Source organism: Mycetomoellerius zeteki, unplaced genomic scaffold (assembly GCF_001594055.1).
Source record: "Mycetomoellerius zeteki isolate Tzet28-1 unplaced genomic scaffold, Tzet1.0 scaffold49, whole genome shotgun sequence".
NCBI lineage: Eukaryota > Metazoa > Arthropoda > Insecta > Hymenoptera > Formicidae > Mycetomoellerius > Mycetomoellerius zeteki.
Window position 1 is genome coordinate 795,445 of NW_017257489.1, and position 18,867 is coordinate 814,311.

General features: G+C 34.3%; 4 protein-coding genes across 6 annotated transcripts; 1 reads left to right on the plus strand and 3 right to left on the minus strand.

Annotated features, from left to right (window-relative positions):
• Positions 1 to 509: 509 nt before the first annotated feature.
• Positions 510 to 3,151, plus strand: LOC108727430 (ribonuclease Oy). The gene is made up of 4 exons (XM_018455556.1): positions 510 to 806; positions 1,494 to 2,034; positions 2,175 to 2,344; positions 2,922 to 3,151. Exons 1-3 carry the CDS (start codon positions 739 to 741, stop codon positions 2,340 to 2,342), a joined length of 777 nt encoding a protein of 258 aa, XP_018311058.1. The 5' UTR covers positions 510 to 738; the 3' UTR covers positions 2,343 to 2,344; positions 2,922 to 3,151.
• On the minus strand, positions 2,907 to 5,403 carry LOC108727429 (UBX domain-containing protein 1). Of its 2 annotated transcripts, none has more exons than XM_018455554.1 (7): positions 5,118 to 5,403; positions 4,994 to 5,047; positions 4,786 to 4,926; positions 3,782 to 4,033; positions 3,474 to 3,708; positions 3,216 to 3,396; positions 2,907 to 2,984 (listed from the first exon to the last, which is right to left on the minus strand). In XM_018455554.1, the coding sequence occupies exons 1-7, from the start codon at positions 5,171 to 5,173 to the stop codon at positions 2,938 to 2,940; spliced, it is 966 nt and encodes a 321-aa protein (XP_018311056.1). In that variant the 5' UTR covers positions 5,174 to 5,403; the 3' UTR covers positions 2,907 to 2,937. The 2 variants fall into 2 exon arrangements, with proteins under 2 accessions (XP_018311056.1, XP_018311055.1); XM_018455553.1 differs by having other exon boundaries at positions 4,777 to 4,926; positions 5,118 to 5,401.
• Positions 5,404 to 6,330: 927 nt separating this feature from the next.
• LOC108727431 (histone H2A) lies at positions 6,331 to 9,690 on the minus strand. Its single transcript, XM_018455557.1, has 3 exons — positions 9,437 to 9,690; positions 9,121 to 9,328; positions 6,331 to 7,473 (listed from the first exon to the last, which is right to left on the minus strand). The coding sequence occupies exons 1-3, from the start codon at positions 9,456 to 9,458 to the stop codon at positions 7,296 to 7,298; spliced, it is 408 nt and encodes a 135-aa protein (XP_018311059.1). The 5' UTR covers positions 9,459 to 9,690; the 3' UTR covers positions 6,331 to 7,295.
• A 1,951-nt stretch (positions 9,691 to 11,641) lies between these two features.
• LOC108727428 (T-cell activation inhibitor, mitochondrial) lies at positions 11,642 to 18,289 on the minus strand. 2 transcript variants are annotated; one of them, XM_018455552.1, is made up of 8 exons: positions 17,880 to 18,289; positions 17,648 to 17,762; positions 12,949 to 13,337; positions 12,551 to 12,863; positions 12,383 to 12,483; positions 12,179 to 12,322; positions 11,963 to 12,094; positions 11,642 to 11,891 (listed from the first exon to the last, which is right to left on the minus strand). In XM_018455552.1, the coding sequence occupies exons 2-8, from the start codon at positions 17,741 to 17,743 to the stop codon at positions 11,657 to 11,659; spliced, it is 1,410 nt and encodes a 469-aa protein (XP_018311054.1). In that variant the 5' UTR covers positions 17,744 to 17,762; positions 17,880 to 18,289; the 3' UTR covers positions 11,642 to 11,656. The 2 variants fall into 2 exon arrangements, with proteins under 2 accessions (XP_018311054.1, XP_018311053.1); XM_018455551.1 differs by having other exon boundaries at positions 12,179 to 12,340.
• Between the last annotated feature and the right edge of the window lie 578 nt (positions 18,290 to 18,867).

An 18,867-nucleotide genomic window follows, 5' to 3' on the forward strand; every position in this document is an offset into this window, starting at 1 on the left:
TTACAATTTTATTGGAATTTTTTCCAAGTATCTTGCTCGACACGATAATAAATGCTATTTTATCTTTGGACACGCGTTGTATACAATATCAGGCGATAAATGTAGATAGACAATTAATGTAGATAGACGTTAAATGATATGATGCGTAGCTATTGTGTACATTAATTCCAGCAAATTTTCATTCACTCTCACATTATTCAATATAAAAAAATAAAATTTTTAATAAAATATAATTATATCCTTAATGTTATGCTTTCTTTATGTGAAGGCCGTAATTATTTTTATATTAGGCCGTAATTATTTTTCAAACAAAAAGTAATTATGATTGTATAAAAATAATTAGAAATAATTATTATTCCGATTATTTAACGCAACAGATTATAAGAGATACATCACATGGAAATTGTCTAAAATTTATTGTACAAGCTTAAATAATTTTTGATAAATTACTTCTTATAATATTATAAACGTAATTATATTTAACGCTCGTAAGAAATATATGATTTATGATTACACATGTGGCAGTGGAAATACAGGTTTCATGATGTAGCTGTTCAACAAGATCTAACAACAAGATCAGGTAGGAAATACCATCTGCTGCGGATAATGTAAAGAACGGTAAAGATGGTGGTGGGAAAAAGGTAGTGGGAGTATAAAGTGCCATTAATTCCGTTGCTCGTCAGGTCAGTCTCCACTCTCTCTCTTTTCGCACAGAACGGTTTCTCCCTTCTCAGCAGAATGTGCAAGTACAGCATAAGCATAGCACCATGTATTGTCTTGTTTTATCTACTATGTGTTACACATGGGTGAGTACAATCATGTACATCGTGATGAAGACAACAAAATGAATTGTTTGAAATATTGTATCAATATAGTAACTTGTTTGGTCAACACACCGATAATTGAAGAACTAAATATTTATAAGTGATGGGCATAATCGATTAATAATCAATGATTTTTAATGATTAATTAATTATTTAAAAATTTTTTAAGTCAACAGGAGTGATGAATAAGATTATTTATCTGTACCTCGATATTATAGTTGAAACGCAATTGATTTACAATCGCGTGTGTTTAATACAATCGTTTTTTTAGACAAAGTAATCAATTATGCTAATCAAGTGAAGATAAGGTGTTTTAGCGTTAGCACACCTGCAGTGCACGTGTGTCCGCAGATGTTAACAAGTGTTATTAACGCATCTTTTAATTCAAGGAAAATTCTGTCGATTTTACCGATATTTTATACATCGACATAGCACACTTATACATATAACTTCCAATTACTTCAATTGATTACATCACACGCAAGACGAGCTATTCTTTGACTCAATCAAAGAGATCACGTGAACGTTCGAATCGACTCATTGGATTTTTCTAATAGAAGATCTGAATCAATACAGATGATTTTCAATTTCAAAATATAATTCTAATCATTTAAATGACATTCTACAAATGATGTAGATTGTAATTTTTATTTTATTTAACTTTAATAGGAAATGGATCGGGAGAAATAACTTAAAACAAACATCCGATGAATTTGATGTCTTGATATTTACTCAGCGATGGCCATTAACAGTTTGTTTCGAATGGGAAAACAAGTCGCGGCTAAACGACACGCACAGTTGCGTGTTACCAAAGCGTACCGAGTGGACCATTCATGGAATTTGGCCTACGAAATATAACACAACAGGCCCGCAGTTTTGTAACAGGTTACCATTTGATTCAAAAGCTATAGCACCCATAGAAGGAGAATTAAAAGAAAACTGGATCGATATACAAAAAGGGTCTAAACCTTATTCGTTCTGGAGACATGAGTGGGATAAACACGGCACTTGTGCAATCTCAGTAAAAGATTTAAACAATGAATTTAAATATTTCCAAACAGCTTTAAAATTACTCGACGAGTACAATATGATAGACGTACTTGCGAAAGCAAATATCTTGCCTGGTAACAAATATACGGTACAAAATTATTTAACGGGAATTCAAAAGATACTAAATAAAAGGGGACAAGTAATGTGTGTGGTTGACCAGGTAAGTTCAAAAATTATTTCAATACAGATAAACGTCATTTTGAATAGTTTCTTTTCGGATATGGAAGAAAACTATCAATATAAAAAAAAGTAAACATAATAGTAATTTTTACTACAAACGTATACTTTACTTTCTTCCAGAAAACGAAAAATTCATATGTAAACGAGATAAGAATTTGTTTTAACAAGACATTACAACTGGTAGACTGTGATGGCATATATAATTTCCCTACCAACTGTAAATCTCAAGAGATAATATATCCAAATCTCATACCACGTTACCACAGATATAACGTAAAACAGATATAATGGTAAAATTAAAAGCATAATATTTATATGTATGTGTGTATGCAAGCTAGATAAATTATTATATAAATAATATCATATCACATATACGACGTACAGATCAATTTCAAAATAATTTATCGTGACAAAAAATGAACAACAAATATTTATGAGTTAAACAATGTAATTTTTAGCATTCTTAATCAATATTTAAAAAATATTAAAAATATTAATATTTAAGTAATATTAGAAATATATTTCAGATTGAGACGTCGTCATAATTATTAGATTAAATAATACTTACATGTATGATTCAAAAAATACGAAAAGAGCAGATCGGTTGAAAATTATAAATATTTATGCACAAGCTTTAAACTGTTCATCATTTAATTTTTAATCATAACGTTATGTTTTTAAATGCAATAAATATTCATCGTTAAGAAGGAAACAGACTATACAGAGAAATTCAGTTTCAAAAAAGAAATTCGTATATCACACACGACGAGTTTATCATTTATAATAAAGAATATTATTATATTAGAGTGAATGTCTTATAATTAATTTGTATGATAATATACATTAGTATTTTTGCTTACAAATTAGAGCATTACTGGCTACATCATTCCGCCTTCTTCTGAACGATCACGACTGCTGAGGGTACTAGGCCTGCAAATAAAAGAAGTGCCATATCTTCAGGAAAAGTCTTTATATATATATACTAAATATGTTAAATAATCACAATGACAATGAATTATCACATTACAGCTGATAAAATTGCATAATTAATTAATAGAACTGCATCCGTTGCATCAATAAGCAATAATAGAAATTATCACGAGTTGTACATATATAAATGAAAATGTAGGTATATAATAATAAATTATCAATACAGCATACCTAATACATCCAATGGAGTATCGTAATCCTCATCCGTAAACACTTTTCTGGGAAACGTGGTCATCAGTTGGAAGGGACCATTATCATCTGTCCTATTCATTTCAATAAACAGTCTCACTGCAGACAATTGTTCCTTGCTTCCAAAGCTTTGGGTCAAGGTTTGTCCATTGGTCAGCCTAAGCTAAAATGTAATTGTTTGAAGAACACACGTGGTCTACATATTTTTTTACTTATTTCATACGCATTTTATATTAATACCTGAAGCCTGGTTTCGGTGTAATCCTTTCTATGGTGCGCAGATGTAGATGAAGGTATTGCGGATAATGAGACTGAAGTTGTATTAACCGTTTGATTGCTTTCAGCAGCTGCTTTAGCTCGTCTTGCTGCTTTATCGGCTTCAATTTGTGCTCGAACTCTTTGCCTTGCTTCCTTTTCCTCCGCCTTCTCCCGTTTTCTTTGCTCCAGAAGCTTCTGCATCTCTAACTCTTCCAATCTATTATACATATATAAATAAAATATAGATTTGCATACTCTTTCTATTTCAATTTCGTCACTTTGTCCCTTACTTTTTCCTGGCTTCGGACATTTCCTTTCCCGATCGTATCCTATTCTTTTCTCTTTCAAATGCATTTTTCTTTTCCTGCTCCTCTCTCTCCTTTCTCTTCTGCCTCAACTTTTCCTCCAACATCTTCAACTGTTCCCGCTTCTCTTCTTCGGTTAATGGCTTCTTCTCCTCTGTGCTTTCAGAAAATCTATCGTGTCCAGACTTTGTGGCATGAAATTCAACTTCTAAGTTAGATTTGAAGAGTTTTCCACATCTACAAAGACAATTTGAAAAAAAATATGTATACTTGTTGGAAGTTTTGTTGAGATAGGACTATCCTTCAAGAACCAATTATATATATAATGCGAAGAAAACTTTTAACAATCACAAAGTAAACATTTCTTTTGTACACAGTAGTGATATTCCATACAAAAGTATAACGCAACAATTTCAATGCTCAAAGGAGCATCTATATATTCCAACATTTAGGTTGTGCCCTAATACACTGCCAATACTAATAATCTATAGTTCAGGTATATTATATTTTCTAAATTCTTTGGTGTAGAATTTCACCAGAAGAACAAAAATTAAGCTAATTTCGAAAAAAAGTAGCTCAATTTTCAATCTTTAGGACTGAGATTTCACTCTTCAAAGTGAGATTTGCTCTAAAAGTTTTAGAGAATAGATTTCAGTGGTTTTGGCAGCGTCTATCTGAACACGGTCTTATACCGTTTTTCTGCTAGAAAAACTAGTGCAACACTGGTATAACTGAATGCAAATCGATATATATATATATATATACTTTCGGTGTGTCAATAAATAATTTAATTTTTTCAAGATTATGAGATTATCACTACAACAGAGAATATGTATTAATTAAAAGGATTAAATCATTTATTAACACTGAAAATATCAGTTATTTTGTATTTAATGGTACTCGGTGTCCACCGAGCATTATTGCACTATTTTTCCCAGTGGAAAACTGTATCAGAGTCTTATCCTTGCAATTCAACATACACGTCGCACTTCATAGACTTAGCCGATTCAGTCGTGGAAACCGGTTGACTGCTAGCACCAGCGACGTTGTCCTGTGTGTCGGTAGACAGCGTCGGAGCACTCTCGCCTACAGCTGGTCCTGGTTCAACCTCATCCGAATGGGCCAACAGCCTACAATAATAAATCGATAGCGTCACAACGCGACGAGAATTATAATAGCAACGTCTCTAGTCCGTACCATTCCATAGCCGGTTCCACGCCTTTGTTACCGGTGATCTCCAAGGCCTTCTCGCTGTAACAAAACCGTCGAATCGTCAACATAGGTTAGGCTTCGACGATGCGACGTTTATCTACGAACTTACGCCTTGGACATGCTGAAACCCATGTCCACGAGGATGTCTATCACGCCCGACGACATTTCGCGCTTCTCGCTGCCGCGTTCGGCGAATGTACCACCTTGAAAAAGTCGTTCTAACCGAACACCGTCGTCCAAAAATTAAATGTCACGTCGAATCGACGCGCTACTTGTACCAGAGAAACCTGAGAGAGGACGTGAGAGCCTTTTTCCTGTAACCGCAAAATGCTGCCGCGCACTATTGCCCTCTGAATAAGTGGATGTAAACTACACAACAATATCCATTTTTTTGCGATGCTCCTGATGGAAATAAATCGTTGAAATCACTGAAATCTATTAAATTAATATTCAGGTTTTTCTCTCCCTGTATTCATAGTCGATTCTTATTTCAAGACTGTCTTAAGTAATGTCTTAATACGCTAATGTGGCTCTCTTATTGGTTCGTAACACCTCAAGGCTGAACTTGAGATGATCTTGAATATAAGAACTGACTATGAATACCGGCCATAGTCAGATCTTATATTTAAGATTGCCTTAAGTACAATCTTAAAATGTCATGAACCAATCAGAAAGCCGTACATTAGCATCTTAGGATATTACTTAAGATGATCTTAAAATAAGAACCAAAGAGAAATCTCAGAGAGGACACGAGGACCTTTTTCTTGTAACCGCAAACTGCTCTCGGGCACTACTATCCTTTGAAGAAGTAGATGTTTAAATATTCAAACAAGTTAATTTAGCGAATTTTGTCTTATAATACGTATTTCTATAACCAAAGTCTCTATAATCACTAATCACTAACAATTATAGTCTTTGAAGAAGACATTTAACGATTATAGAGACTTTGAAGAAGACATTTAATAATTATAGACTTTGAAGAAGACATTTAATAATTATAGAGACTTTGAAGAAGACATTTAACAATTATAATCTACTTCAACTTCCAAGTGATACCAAATTCCAACGCAGGCTCGAATCGCTTGCGAGATAGCGACAGGCTCACGAACGTCAATTTTGAATTCAAAGTCGCAGAATTGTTTGTTGATAACATTTCGTCAAAAATACAAATACAAAATGGCTATATTAACAATCTTCCGCAAATAATGGCAGACAATAAAATTGTAATGGGAGATTCGATCTTCTCACTTACAACTGTTATTATAAATATATAACAGGTATTCGACAACGGAATGAGTGATGTTAAAAGTTTTAGATCTTTCTATAACGAAGTTTTATTTTCATATATTTAAATGAGGATTACACGCATTTGCGAATTGAATCTTCACATAGGGACGCAATGCTATTTATTTTTGCATCAATATCGTTTACATTTAACAAAAACATTCAAGCATTAATACAATCTTTTCAAATCTTCAGTAATAGGATATACAGTAGAATAAAATTAATGATGCTAAAGTCTAAAATTAGAATAAAAAGAATAAACGAGAAATGTGTACGTTTGTATTTGCGTGCAGGAAACATGTATAACTGTAACAGTAGCATTTAAATAAGATAAAATTGTATCATAAATAAAACATGCATAAGTAATTCATTAATAGTTACGTAATCTTCAAATTAAAACAGAAATTTTGGGTTACCGTTCACTGGTTTCTAATTAAGACATAATTATCAAATATACCTCATCAACATGGCAATTATTAATTAAATACAATACTTTCAACGGTATTCAGGACAGGATTTAGCAGAAAACATAAAAATCGAAATGGTAATATCTAACTCCACATAAACGCAATAAAAATTCGCTTGCAGGTGGTTGTCAATAAAATAAAATAGAGAAAAAAGAACGTTCACAAATCTGAATTCGTGAAAATTGATGGAATAACAAGGAAATCAATATGATAATGTAATGGTTGAGCATTCGGCAGAGAAAGCAGCTTTGCAACTAACTGTAAAATTCTTTGATACGATTGGTTTATATATTTAATTCCAGTAAAGAACTAAGAGTAAAAGACCAGTCATATCAAAGCATTTTACAACAGTGGCAAAGCTGCTTTCTCTGCTGAACGCAACCGATGTTTGTTATTAATCTCCACAATTTTATCGTCAACCATGTAAAACCAGCCCTGTTGCACAGATTGTAAGGACATTCGTTCCTTTTCCTCCGGTTTTGCGAAATAAAGGCATGTCTCTAGAATTACGGTTAAAGTTATAAACGTGTAATAATCTAATATTCCTGCGACGCCTTGTCGCCCTTTCCAGAGCCACCGGTACCGGTCTTCTTCGGCAGCAGAACCGCTTGGATATTAGGCAGGACTCCACCTTGAGCAATGGTCACTCCGGACAACAATTTATTCAATTCTTCGTCATTACGAATGGCCAGTTGCAAGTGGCGCGGGATTATCCTGTGAAAGATGAGCATTTATATACAATTTCAACGAAATACACATTAAATAAAAACAAAAAAAAACAGCAAATATTACAGAAGGTTGTTGTCACAAATTCATCATTTAAAAATTCCATAACTTTTCCAAACAAAATTTCGTGATTTTCCCTGACTTTCAATATTTTGAATTTTTTTTTATTTTCATTGATTTGGAAACCATTAAATATTTTGTTGAAAGAGTAACTTAACATAGCAATGTAAATTACTATTGACGTTTCTGACATTGCTTGCATTTAATTGTTAAGTTGGTAATATTCCAAAATTGCATAGGCGTGATATATGAATATTAAATTTTTTCAGGTAAGAATTTTAATTTTCCAGAAAATTCTGTGAAATTCCCAAACTTTTTACTGATTTCTTTATCATTTTCAATTTCCCTGACATTTTTCAGATTTTTGATTTCTAGTTTTGTGGTAACCTTGTATTAGAATCTAAAATTTTTCTACATTTCTATGAGAACAAGGAAACAAACCGTTACATTTAATTTACAATCAAATTAGTAATTCATCTAATTTTATAATCTCCATATAAACACAATAAAAATTCTTTTTGCCCTTTGCTTCCTGTTTCTTACATTTTGCCTTTTCCTTTCTTTTGCGATTATTTTATTAACAATCGTGTTTCTCTTGCTTACAGCTGCCATATCAAAATTTTCAAAACTAGAATAACTACAGACTAAAAACCCCGAATATCTCGCTTGAAACTCTGGACGCATATAAGAATGCGTGTTATGTAGATTAATAAAATTGATCAGAATTAAACGAGCAATTATTTCACATCTAATCGTTCATTAGTGATACTAATTTAATGTAAGAAATTGACCAATCATATATTATTCTCCTCACATTCAACTGTGATTGGTCAGTTTCTTACAGTTTAAGAATTATACCTATTAAATCAGGACTAATACAGAATAACATGGGAGAGGAATCAAAGTAAACAATTTAGAAGGTTCCCTAAAACTCATAATTACCCCGGATATTCTAAAAAAAAAAAAAGAGAGTATCCAGAGAAAAGAGGAAGGACGAATGGCGACCCTATTCTTGCCACATATTTCTCATCTCTTCCCAAGTTTGTTAATTTTTATTTCAGGCAACAGAAAACAAAGAAGGATAAGAGGTAAAAAGACAAAAAGTAATTGAAAACAAGAAACCGGAAACAAGAGCACATTGTAAATTAGACTTTTATGATGTTATATATTCAAATAAGCTAAGCAATCCATGTTGGATAAGGTTAAAACACAAAAACATGCCAACATCCAACAGTTACAGTTTGCAAAAATTCAGAAAGCGAATCTAGAATAGTAAACAAATTTCTCGGAGACAAACGAACGAGATGAAACATTGCGCTTAAACAGCACTAATATATTTCGATGCAAGAGAATAACGCCAAGAGAGTGATTGAAAATTAATTTTCTTAAAACAAAGTCGATTAACGGTGAAGATCTATATTCCCTCTGTACTACGCCTAGAGCAGAGGGTGCGAAGGAAACCGAGCGAGACGCAGACACGAGATAGAAACAGGAAGTCGCGACGAGAGAGACGGAATGAGAGAAAGCGCGCGCGCGTGAGAGAGAGAGAGAGAGAGAAATTGAGGAAGGGCTTGCCTAGTCTTTTTGTTGTCCCTGGCAGCATTTCCAGCCAACTCTAGCACTTCGGCAGCCAGATATTCCATCACGGCGGCGAGATAAACGGGAGCACCGGCACCAACGCGTTCCGCGTAGTTACCTTTCCTGAGAAGACGATGAATCCTTCCCACAGGAAACTGCAGCCCAGCCCTGCTGCTGCGGGTCTTCGCCTTCCCCTTGGTCTTACCTGGAAAAAGACACGCGCGAGGAGTGTCGTTATCGTCGCCCGGCGCCGCAGGATTCCCTTTTTCTAGCTTCTTTTCTTTTTCTCCCTTTTCTTTTCGTTCTTACTCACCACCTTTGCCGCGTCCAGACATGTCTTGCCGTTAAATCAAGTACGTTTGCTTTTTCCTTGCACGAAGGAGGAACGGGGAGGAAGTGAGATAGATACGAAGATGCGTTTACGGAATCGTGCCGACACGCCAAGACCGAACGCTGAAAGCCGAATGAAGCCGCGGCCCGCGCAACCACGACGGTTAACGGTAGTGCGCATGCACGTCGGATATTTTGGCGCCGATCGCTCGTTTGCGCGGGAACTCGGGAACAGCCGACGGTAGCGGGACCAGCGGGACACTTCCCGCGCTCGAAAGTCCCTGCGACAAATTCCTCTTTTTCGAATCACTAAACTCAGGATACGGCGCGAATTTAAACAAATATTCACGTAAACGCTTCGAGTTTTTTTGTGCTCGACGAAGTGTATAATTTTGCTGCAAACAATTACTCTGTAAATTGAGCTAATCCAAGTTTGATCAGTTTTTTTAATAGAAATTTTTATTTAAAATTTTATTTAAACTTTTTTTTATCTTTTTCATTATTTTTTTTCTTGGTTACATGAGAATGGTTTTTTATTCGAGTATCCTATTATCCGTTTCTACCAATATAGATTAATTTTTTAATTTCTATTCAATTTATAATAAATTTGAACTTATTATAGTGCGCACTGATGCGTATTAAAACCGTTGTATGTATGTGCACTGATTTAATCTGAGTGTAAACTGTAAATATTTCATATTTTACTTAACAACACAATAAAATGTATGGAAAACTTCACGTTTTAATCCGTTTCTATATTTATATTAAACACACATTTTTATGTTAATAGATTTGTTCGCGTTGCTTAAAATTCTTAAAAATTGAGTACAAAAAGTGCAAGCAACGTGAACAGATCTAATTTGAATATGACAGCTTTAATATGTACAGAATGCATCCAATCGAATTCGCTATTACTCTTCGAATGATTATAATTGACAAACTGCATATTTACAATCGATATATCAAATTAAAAAATATTCGTCTATAATTATATAAAAATATATGTCTATAATTGTTTATAATTGCGCTCAATATCAAATTCTTTATAAGCTAAAATAAGATTATATAAGACTAGCAATTATCTTTCTCCAAGTCTTAGAATTAGAAAAAGATGAAGAGTAGGTTGAATTAAGACACAGATTAAAGTTAATTTGCATTGGTAGAAATGGGCATAGAATAAGAGAAGAGGAAATTTTAGAGCAAAGACAATGTCTGATTCAACGATGGTCTTAGGATAAAGGAGATCAAATATGCGACATCTTCAGAGGTATATAAATGTCAATTATTGCAAAACCTTTTTGTCCTCGATTGGTTATAATCGACAGACCGCACATTTACAATTGAGTCGATACATCGAATTAAAAAAATATACAATGTCTATAATTGTTTACAATTGTCTACAGCGCGTAGCGTCGAGTCCCTTAAGCTAAACTAAGACTTATGCAAGACTAGCGATTATTTTGTTGTTAAAAATCTAATAGTTCCAGTTTAAATTTATCTGTCTGATTGTTTCATCAGAGTTGCCACAAATTCCTCGTCCTAAAATTCCATAACTTTTCCTTGATTTCCGGATAAAATTTTATCTTCCCTGACTTTCAAATAATATTTTGAAGTTTTCTGTATTTTCGTTCTGTGATTTGGAAATTGTTAAATTATTTTTGTTGAGGAAGTAATTTAATATAACAATGTAAATTATAATACTATTAAAATTGCTGACACTGCTTGCAATTTTTCAAAATTCCCTAACTTTTCTGATTTCTCCGTTTTCGATTTCCTTGATTTTCAGTTTTGTGACAACCCTGTTTACCCTTTTTTTTTTTTTTTACAAAAATCTCGTTTGGGACAACTATTTTCATAGAAATCTGTCTTTAGTTGTTCTCACGAAATTAGAAACGATATTGACACTAGTAATACAAATTCACCGTCGTTGAATTAATAATATTTGAATCGACACAGAGGTACTATTTTTAGAATATGACTTACAATGTTATCTAAAGGCTTATTTCCATTAAAACCAACCGTGCTAATCGGTACAATTGGCTTAATAGTTTTTATCTTACGCGTTCAGACAATTTCCTGTTCTAAACTGCTAGTATAATTACTATCTTGCAAATCTCGGGACTTGTAAAACTAATTTGCATTGTCGTTATGCTTACGCTAGTGACTTAACAACAACCATTAACATATCTTTTTTTATCGAAAGTTAGAACCTCCAATCCCATGGCACACAAAGAACGCCATCGCTCATAACAGAATAATAATGAGTAACCCAGAGCATGACGCCCTCAAGCGATGGTGCCAGATCCTTTTTGTGTAGAAGCAGTCGTTCGCAACACTGTATCATAAGATCCGGTGTAATGCTGTCGTCCTTGTTAAGAGCAGCTAAACCTAATTCTTTGATAGTCTTACGATGAAGTTCCCGTTCCACGTGCTTTATGCTGCAAATACGCACAAATAGTAATAATATCTATATTAATCTCAGTTCAATTAAAAATCTGAGATGTCTTACTTATTATAGTGATATAGTCTTTTTGTAGCCTCCTCTAAGTTTTCCGTAATAAAATTTACCAAAAGAAAACTTGGACAAGACGACGGTACAATGAATTGTCCAGTCGGCGATAACATCAAAGGACCTGCTTCGCTACAAGATCATAAATTGTGTTGAGCCACTTGCACAAAATTTAAAATCATCCACAAGCAACGATATTTAAATAGTAGTACTAACGCTTCGATGACAATTTCGTAAGTTGACAGATTGGCCGGCCACGAACTCGGATATTTTCTTTTGCCACGATAATCTGAGAGCGTGGTTGTGAGTTGTCGCAGCTGTTGCTCATACTGGCCGACCATTACCTTAGGCATGAATTTCCTGCACATATAGAGCACCCTGAGCCTTACCATAACTCAAATAATATGATGTATTACGCACCGTCGACCAACTTTAATGTCGAGGAGTACTTGGGAGACTGCCTTCTCAAACGCTGGCAATTTCAACAAAACAGCATCATGCTTTTTTACATTCTTTATTAGCTATAAACAACAAAGGAGTTTAATACTTATAGGAATAGATCGGGTAATCAGCTTATTTTCAACTTACGTCGAGCCAATTGTGCCTGACTTCTCCAGAATTTAGCATAACATTGCCTTCTAAACTGATACCAGTATCATTTGCAAACACAAGAGTGCGATTCCTCAATACTTCCATCGATTCCGGATGATGCTCGGCTAACGCTTGAAAGGCTAATAAACAGCCGCGATAATGAGTGATATTCCAACCACAGTCCCATATGATATCTTTTAGACCCAACACGCTGCATAGTACTTTCTCCAGTTTCTCCACCTCGTCTCTCACTGGTCTGCATGCCTCCAGTTTAACATGTACTTCATTGATGTGCTTATCTAGATACGCTCTAATCAGAAACATAAAAATACGAGTATAATAGCAATATTTAGTACTTTATGCATATCTCAATGTTATACTACTAATGTATTTACTTCAATGTATCTGGCTCTGCATTAACCTTGCGTTTCATAATAATCGATGCATAAATAGGATCCTCCTCCAATTCCGAAAAGTCTATTCTTTCTCCAGAATACGCGCGTTGCCAAAATCTGGATTTGTGCTTAGTGACAGAAGGTTTCGGTTCCTCTATTTTGTCGACAAACGTTGTGGGTAGATCGCATGTTTTTAAGATGGAAAGTATAGCTTGCCTCAGATCCTTTTCTTTCAATTGTATTTTAACAAGCGTGAATTTACCAGCCTTCACGTCTTTCTCATCTTTCGATCGCAGATAAAAGGGCAAAATAGTCGGCCGTATAGGTTGTTTTTGTTGCAAGGTTTCTAAGATTGAACTTAATTGCTTCAAAGAATTTTCATTCACTGTCTGTAAATAGTAAATTATAACACAGATGATAATAACATAGACACAACATAGATAATACCTAATGATTTGCATTAATTAAAGATGATTATATATACATATCATCTTGCTTATGAAAGAATGTATATAAAAAATATAATTAAAGAATATTTACAAAAAATTTAATTAACACTAATGCATTTCTTGAATAAAGATAAAGATAAGAAAGTAATAATGATAATATGATTATGCAAGGTATATATAAAATGTTTAATCAAATGTCCTTTCATGAATCATATTAATGAGAAAATGTGAGATACAAATATTTATTATCCGATATTACTTGAATATGATAATAAAATATAATTGATAATAAACACTGAAAAATAACAAATAAGTATTATATTGATTTTCAAGCGTGTGATTTCTTAAATCATGCACGTCCAGATTCTAGTTTTGCTAAGAATGGATTTCGATCGATACGGTAGTTCTATAGGTATAGCGTTTCAAGACCGAAAAATCAATTCGGCGCGCAATTTGGCAGAATTTGATACGTAGTATCACTGTACTGCTTTCGGCAGAACACAACAGTTTTACAACCGTGATTGTTTGCTGAGATAGGACCATTCTTCTAGATCTAAAAGTATAATTCAATCAGCGCGGAGAAAACTTTCAACAGTTAACAAAATAAACGTTCTGCTAAACGCAACCGATAGTTGAATGAGCGCTCGTAGCTATTGATGTATTCTTCCAAATTTAAAAGTCTGATTGAATGATCTAGAAGAATATACCAATAACAGCAAGCGTTTACTCAACTGTTGAGTCTGATGAACGCAGCTTAAATAAATTCACACCAAATTATTTAAGCACCAAAGCTTCGATCGTTATGGTTTTATTTCGTATTGATTGTTTATTAATAATATTTAATTTGTTTTTTTCAAATTATACAATAGATTAAAAATATATAATTAAACAACTTGAAAAATTCTTTAAAAAATAAAACTAATAACAAAAAACTTTAGTAGGTTCCAAAGACCCGTATGTTTCTTTAGCATAAAAAAAAGTGTTCCTTTACGGATTAAAAATAATGCACTATGCTTTTTTGATCAATTCTCGCGGTTAATGATCTGTTAAATTAAATTGTCACGCTTAAAAATGTTTATAAGCGAGCCTTAAGTCACAATCAACATGTATTAATAAAACACACGCGCAGGGCCGCGTTTATCGATTAATTGTTCAATTTTCGACATCGTTTATACAAAACGAGATACGATTTCAATTTCATTAATTTAGAAAAATTGAAGTTGTTAAAATAATTCGTATTTTATAAATATCAAATATACATTCAATAAATACACAATAATTATAATTTTATTTATAATTTTATTATTAATTTGTCAAATATATATATATATATATTGCAAATATATTTCTTTAAATTCTCTCCAATTATAATAAACATTTAATTTTGTTTTCAATTCAATCAGTTTTCCCGTAAGCAAATGTCGCGATAATACGCATATCAGATCAGAAAACAGGCTTCTCGAAAAAAAAAAAAAAAAAAAGAAACGTTCCGCTCTGTTCCTTTCCCGCGTGATTGTTCTACGTGCTCTTTCTCGGAGCGGATCTGAAATGCTAATTTACACGTTTCTGCGGCTATAGATATGATCATTTTAATGCGGCCCTGCTCGTGACAAACAATAATCTCACTGATAAACGACGCAAACATCTGACTGAAGGTCTGTCCGCATTACTTATAGTTTTTCAACATTTTCGCTTTCTCTTCTCAACGTCCGAATATGTACAGAGAGAATATATATATATTTATCTCTATTGGGGAGAATTATTATTATTTCAGTTTGATTATGTTGTAAGTCGAAAAAGTAATCAGCGCGTAGCCATATACATATTTAAAATAAATTTATTTAAATACATATAGATGTATTTAAATAATTATCTTTAATCGTAAGTAGCGCTTACGATTTTCATATACTTAAATCCGTTTCTACCAATATAGATTAACTTTAATCTCTTTTAATTTTAATTCTTTCGGGTTTTCTACAATAAGCCATTTAAATCTTAAGCCACAGGAAACTGGTCAATCGTAGTCGAATGTGAGAAGAATAATCGATTGGTCAATTTCTTACGACGGTAATGGTTTATTATAGAAAGCCCATTAAAATTAGAAAAAGACGAAGAATTAGTTGAACCGAGATCAAAATTAAACTGCATTGAAACGGGTATTGGTTAATTTATTTGTAAGGCGCCTCCAGACGATATGGCCAACGTATGCCAACATTAGCAAATATCATAAACATACATGACATGCATAATGTCATGACGAGGCAATGTGTGCCTTCCAACAAGCGACACAAATGATACGATGTGACACAATGAATCATTACAGCCTTGCCAATCCTTGTTGTTTGCCAACGTTAAACAAAGATCACTGTATCGCACACCCAATATTTAGCAAATGTATACAAAGTTGACGTACCGTCTGGCCATATCATCTGAAGACCACGGTTGTCAGGTCTCCAGATTTCGACTGATTCATCATCCAGTTTTCGGGACCAGTTTTCCAGCAGGCGGGAAAAATCTCCAGTTTTTCACTCGCGTGGGATATTTATTAATTGTATATTTAAATTACGTGGAAATTAATAAGAAAGTCTGTGATTATGTTCGCAGTTTATGTTCTTTTACAAATAATAAAAAAGTTTGTAATTCTGTTCGCACTGTATGTAATGTTGTAATTATTGTAATAATAATAAAAAGGTCTCTGTGATTGTGTTGACACTTTATGTCCGTCAAATATTAATCACGAAAAGAAAGTCTGTAACAGTGGTCGCAAAACACGAATTAAACCCTGCGCCTTTTTTTCTCTCTTTTTTTAAATGAAACAATCGGCAGGTCTCCAGTCGAAATATGAAATCTCCAGCGCATGGACCTTCGGACTCCAGCCGTACAGTGCTCGGGACCTGACAATCGTGCTGGAGACGTCTGTATGACGGTCTTGTCACCAATTATTCTTTTATTATTCTTTATATGTGTCTCCTTTTAAGTGCAAGAATTTTGAGGGCTTTCAAGCAACGCGAGCAGACTTTGTGACTGCAGAAAATTTATTCTGATTCGAGCAAACTTGTACACGCACGTACAAAGATCGCTGTATCATTCCTTTATGAACGAGACAACAAGTTTTTGCACGTTTAAAAATAATACCGTTCACCGCATTAGCTTGTGCTCGGTATCACACCACGATGACTAAACTACCGATTGCTTTGTGTGGCGCTTTGACAACAGCACGCGTGCATCTTACGTGTCCTTGATGAGAAACGAGTGGTCGGCGTGACTCTCGCGAAGGAAAGAAAATAAAATAAATAAAAATGTAACGAACACGTGGCGCGCAAACACACTCTAGCCTTTTCCTTTTATATTTTTTGTGACCGTTATCTCTTCATTCTCCTTCCTCTCTCTTTCTCTCTAAGGTTGTAAATACAGTTCAGGAACTTTCTAAATTCTTGTGAAATTGTATGATAGCTCGATTGCTTCTGTAGTGTTTTTTATTTTATACGGGTACGATCAACATGATGCTACAAATGCTTTGATTGGTCAATTTGTAAAATTTATTCTTCCCCAAGCAGAACAACAAGTCATTATGATATCAAAATGATGTCAAAATGACTCCAAAATAATTATTAAAAGTCATTTTTCAATCATTTTCGATTCATTTTAATGTCATTTTAACGTTATCGTGACTTGTTCTCTGTTTGGGTCTGATTGATCAATCAAATGCGTCAAAGCATTTGAGACTTTGCACTTTGAGACACTGCACTCTACATTTTAACTCTTCTATCAATGCATAATTTTTTACATTTTCATTACCGTGTTTCACAAGATATCCTTACAATATAAAAATGAAAATAAAGTCTGTGCAAAACCGTTCTTTGTTATTTGAAAGGTGGAATTTTTGGAAGTATCATATAACGAAATTCGCATCAAAAATATTTAAAAATATATAAAAATTTATGCTGTTTAAAATTCGATGTATCTAAAATTTACTATATAAAATTCGATAAAAGTCGAACTGACATTGACAGAAGGGTTGAAAGGTTTAAATGTACATTCGCAGGACCTGCAGACAGAAAGAAATATGGAAGATGTGAATGAAACAAAATAGGATCACATATATCTGTGTCATTTTATAACAAAATAACTGCAGAGTCCACAACTAAAGAGTCCACAAAGTTACTTGACGAAACCAACCGTGATTTATCTCGATCGTATCGTAAAACATTCGCTCCAAACATCTCATCTGCATTCAAATTGATCCTTACCCTCTGCGTAGGATACTGGCCGAACAGATCGGGATGAACGGTAAAGTAAAACGGCCTCAATGCGGTGGATACCTCGCCGGTGCTCAGAGCCCTCATCGCGTCCCTCCTGCAAAAGCTGTCAGAAAGAGCTGTCAGTTCCCGGGTGGGCTGCTGTCGTTTACCGCGAAGAAGTAAACGCCAGACTTCAACAAGTAAACTTCAACTTTTATAGCTGCTTTTAGCTCTCCGTTACCATCTTCCGAGAATTATTCACTCCCTCGCACCCTCCCTCGTCGCCGTCCTGGCAGTTGAATTATCGTCGGTGTGCGTCTCTCATGTCACGCGGCCGATCACGCAGCGGACGTGAGATTCATCACGTCACGCATTCTCTCTCTCTCTCCCTTTCCGTTCACTTTCGCCTCACAAGTCACAGGGGATGCGCCGCTTCACCTTTCCTCCCCGTCGCCCCTTTCTCCGGGTAGACTGTCTTGCTCCAGGAATTTTTTTCACGACGGCGAGACCGTTCGACGTTATTTGACGTCAATGGCTGGCCGAACGGATCGACCACATCCAAGTACACACCAAGACGTTCCACCGACACCGTTGGACACTGCGACGTGCCCGACGTGCCATCGACGACGGCACAGAACATATATAAAGACGACGGTCGACGACGATAATATATAAAAACAATGCGCGCTGCGCAACGCCCTCAATGGTGAGCTCCGGAAGCGACTCGAACGGATTACGTTCGTCCTAGGCTGGGAAATTGTCGATAAGTTATATCGGGAACAGTGGAGAGATCAAAGATATTTGATATTTCTCTTCAATCGTCCTTGATATTTCGGGATATTCCCCGATTATGAAATGAACCAATGTAACTTTAACATCAACAGTATCTTAATATCTTATAATCTCTCGAGAGTCTCGTTCATCGCGATTGATAATTGATATCGTTCGAGTGTCGGCGGGTTATCATAATAATAATATACGTTATACATATAGACTTCTTTTGCCGTAAAACTTTTGGTCAATTAATTACAATTTTATACTTATAAAATTATATTAATGAGAACTGTCAAAAGAAATTACTTGAAATTTGATTAAAAATACAATTGTTTTTAATGAATTACACTGTCAACTTGTTAGGCGCGCATTACCCCTTTTTTCAATTTTAATTAATTGTTAATTCTTTAAAATAATTTAATTATTTCATGTTCTAGAAATTTTATTTCATTAAA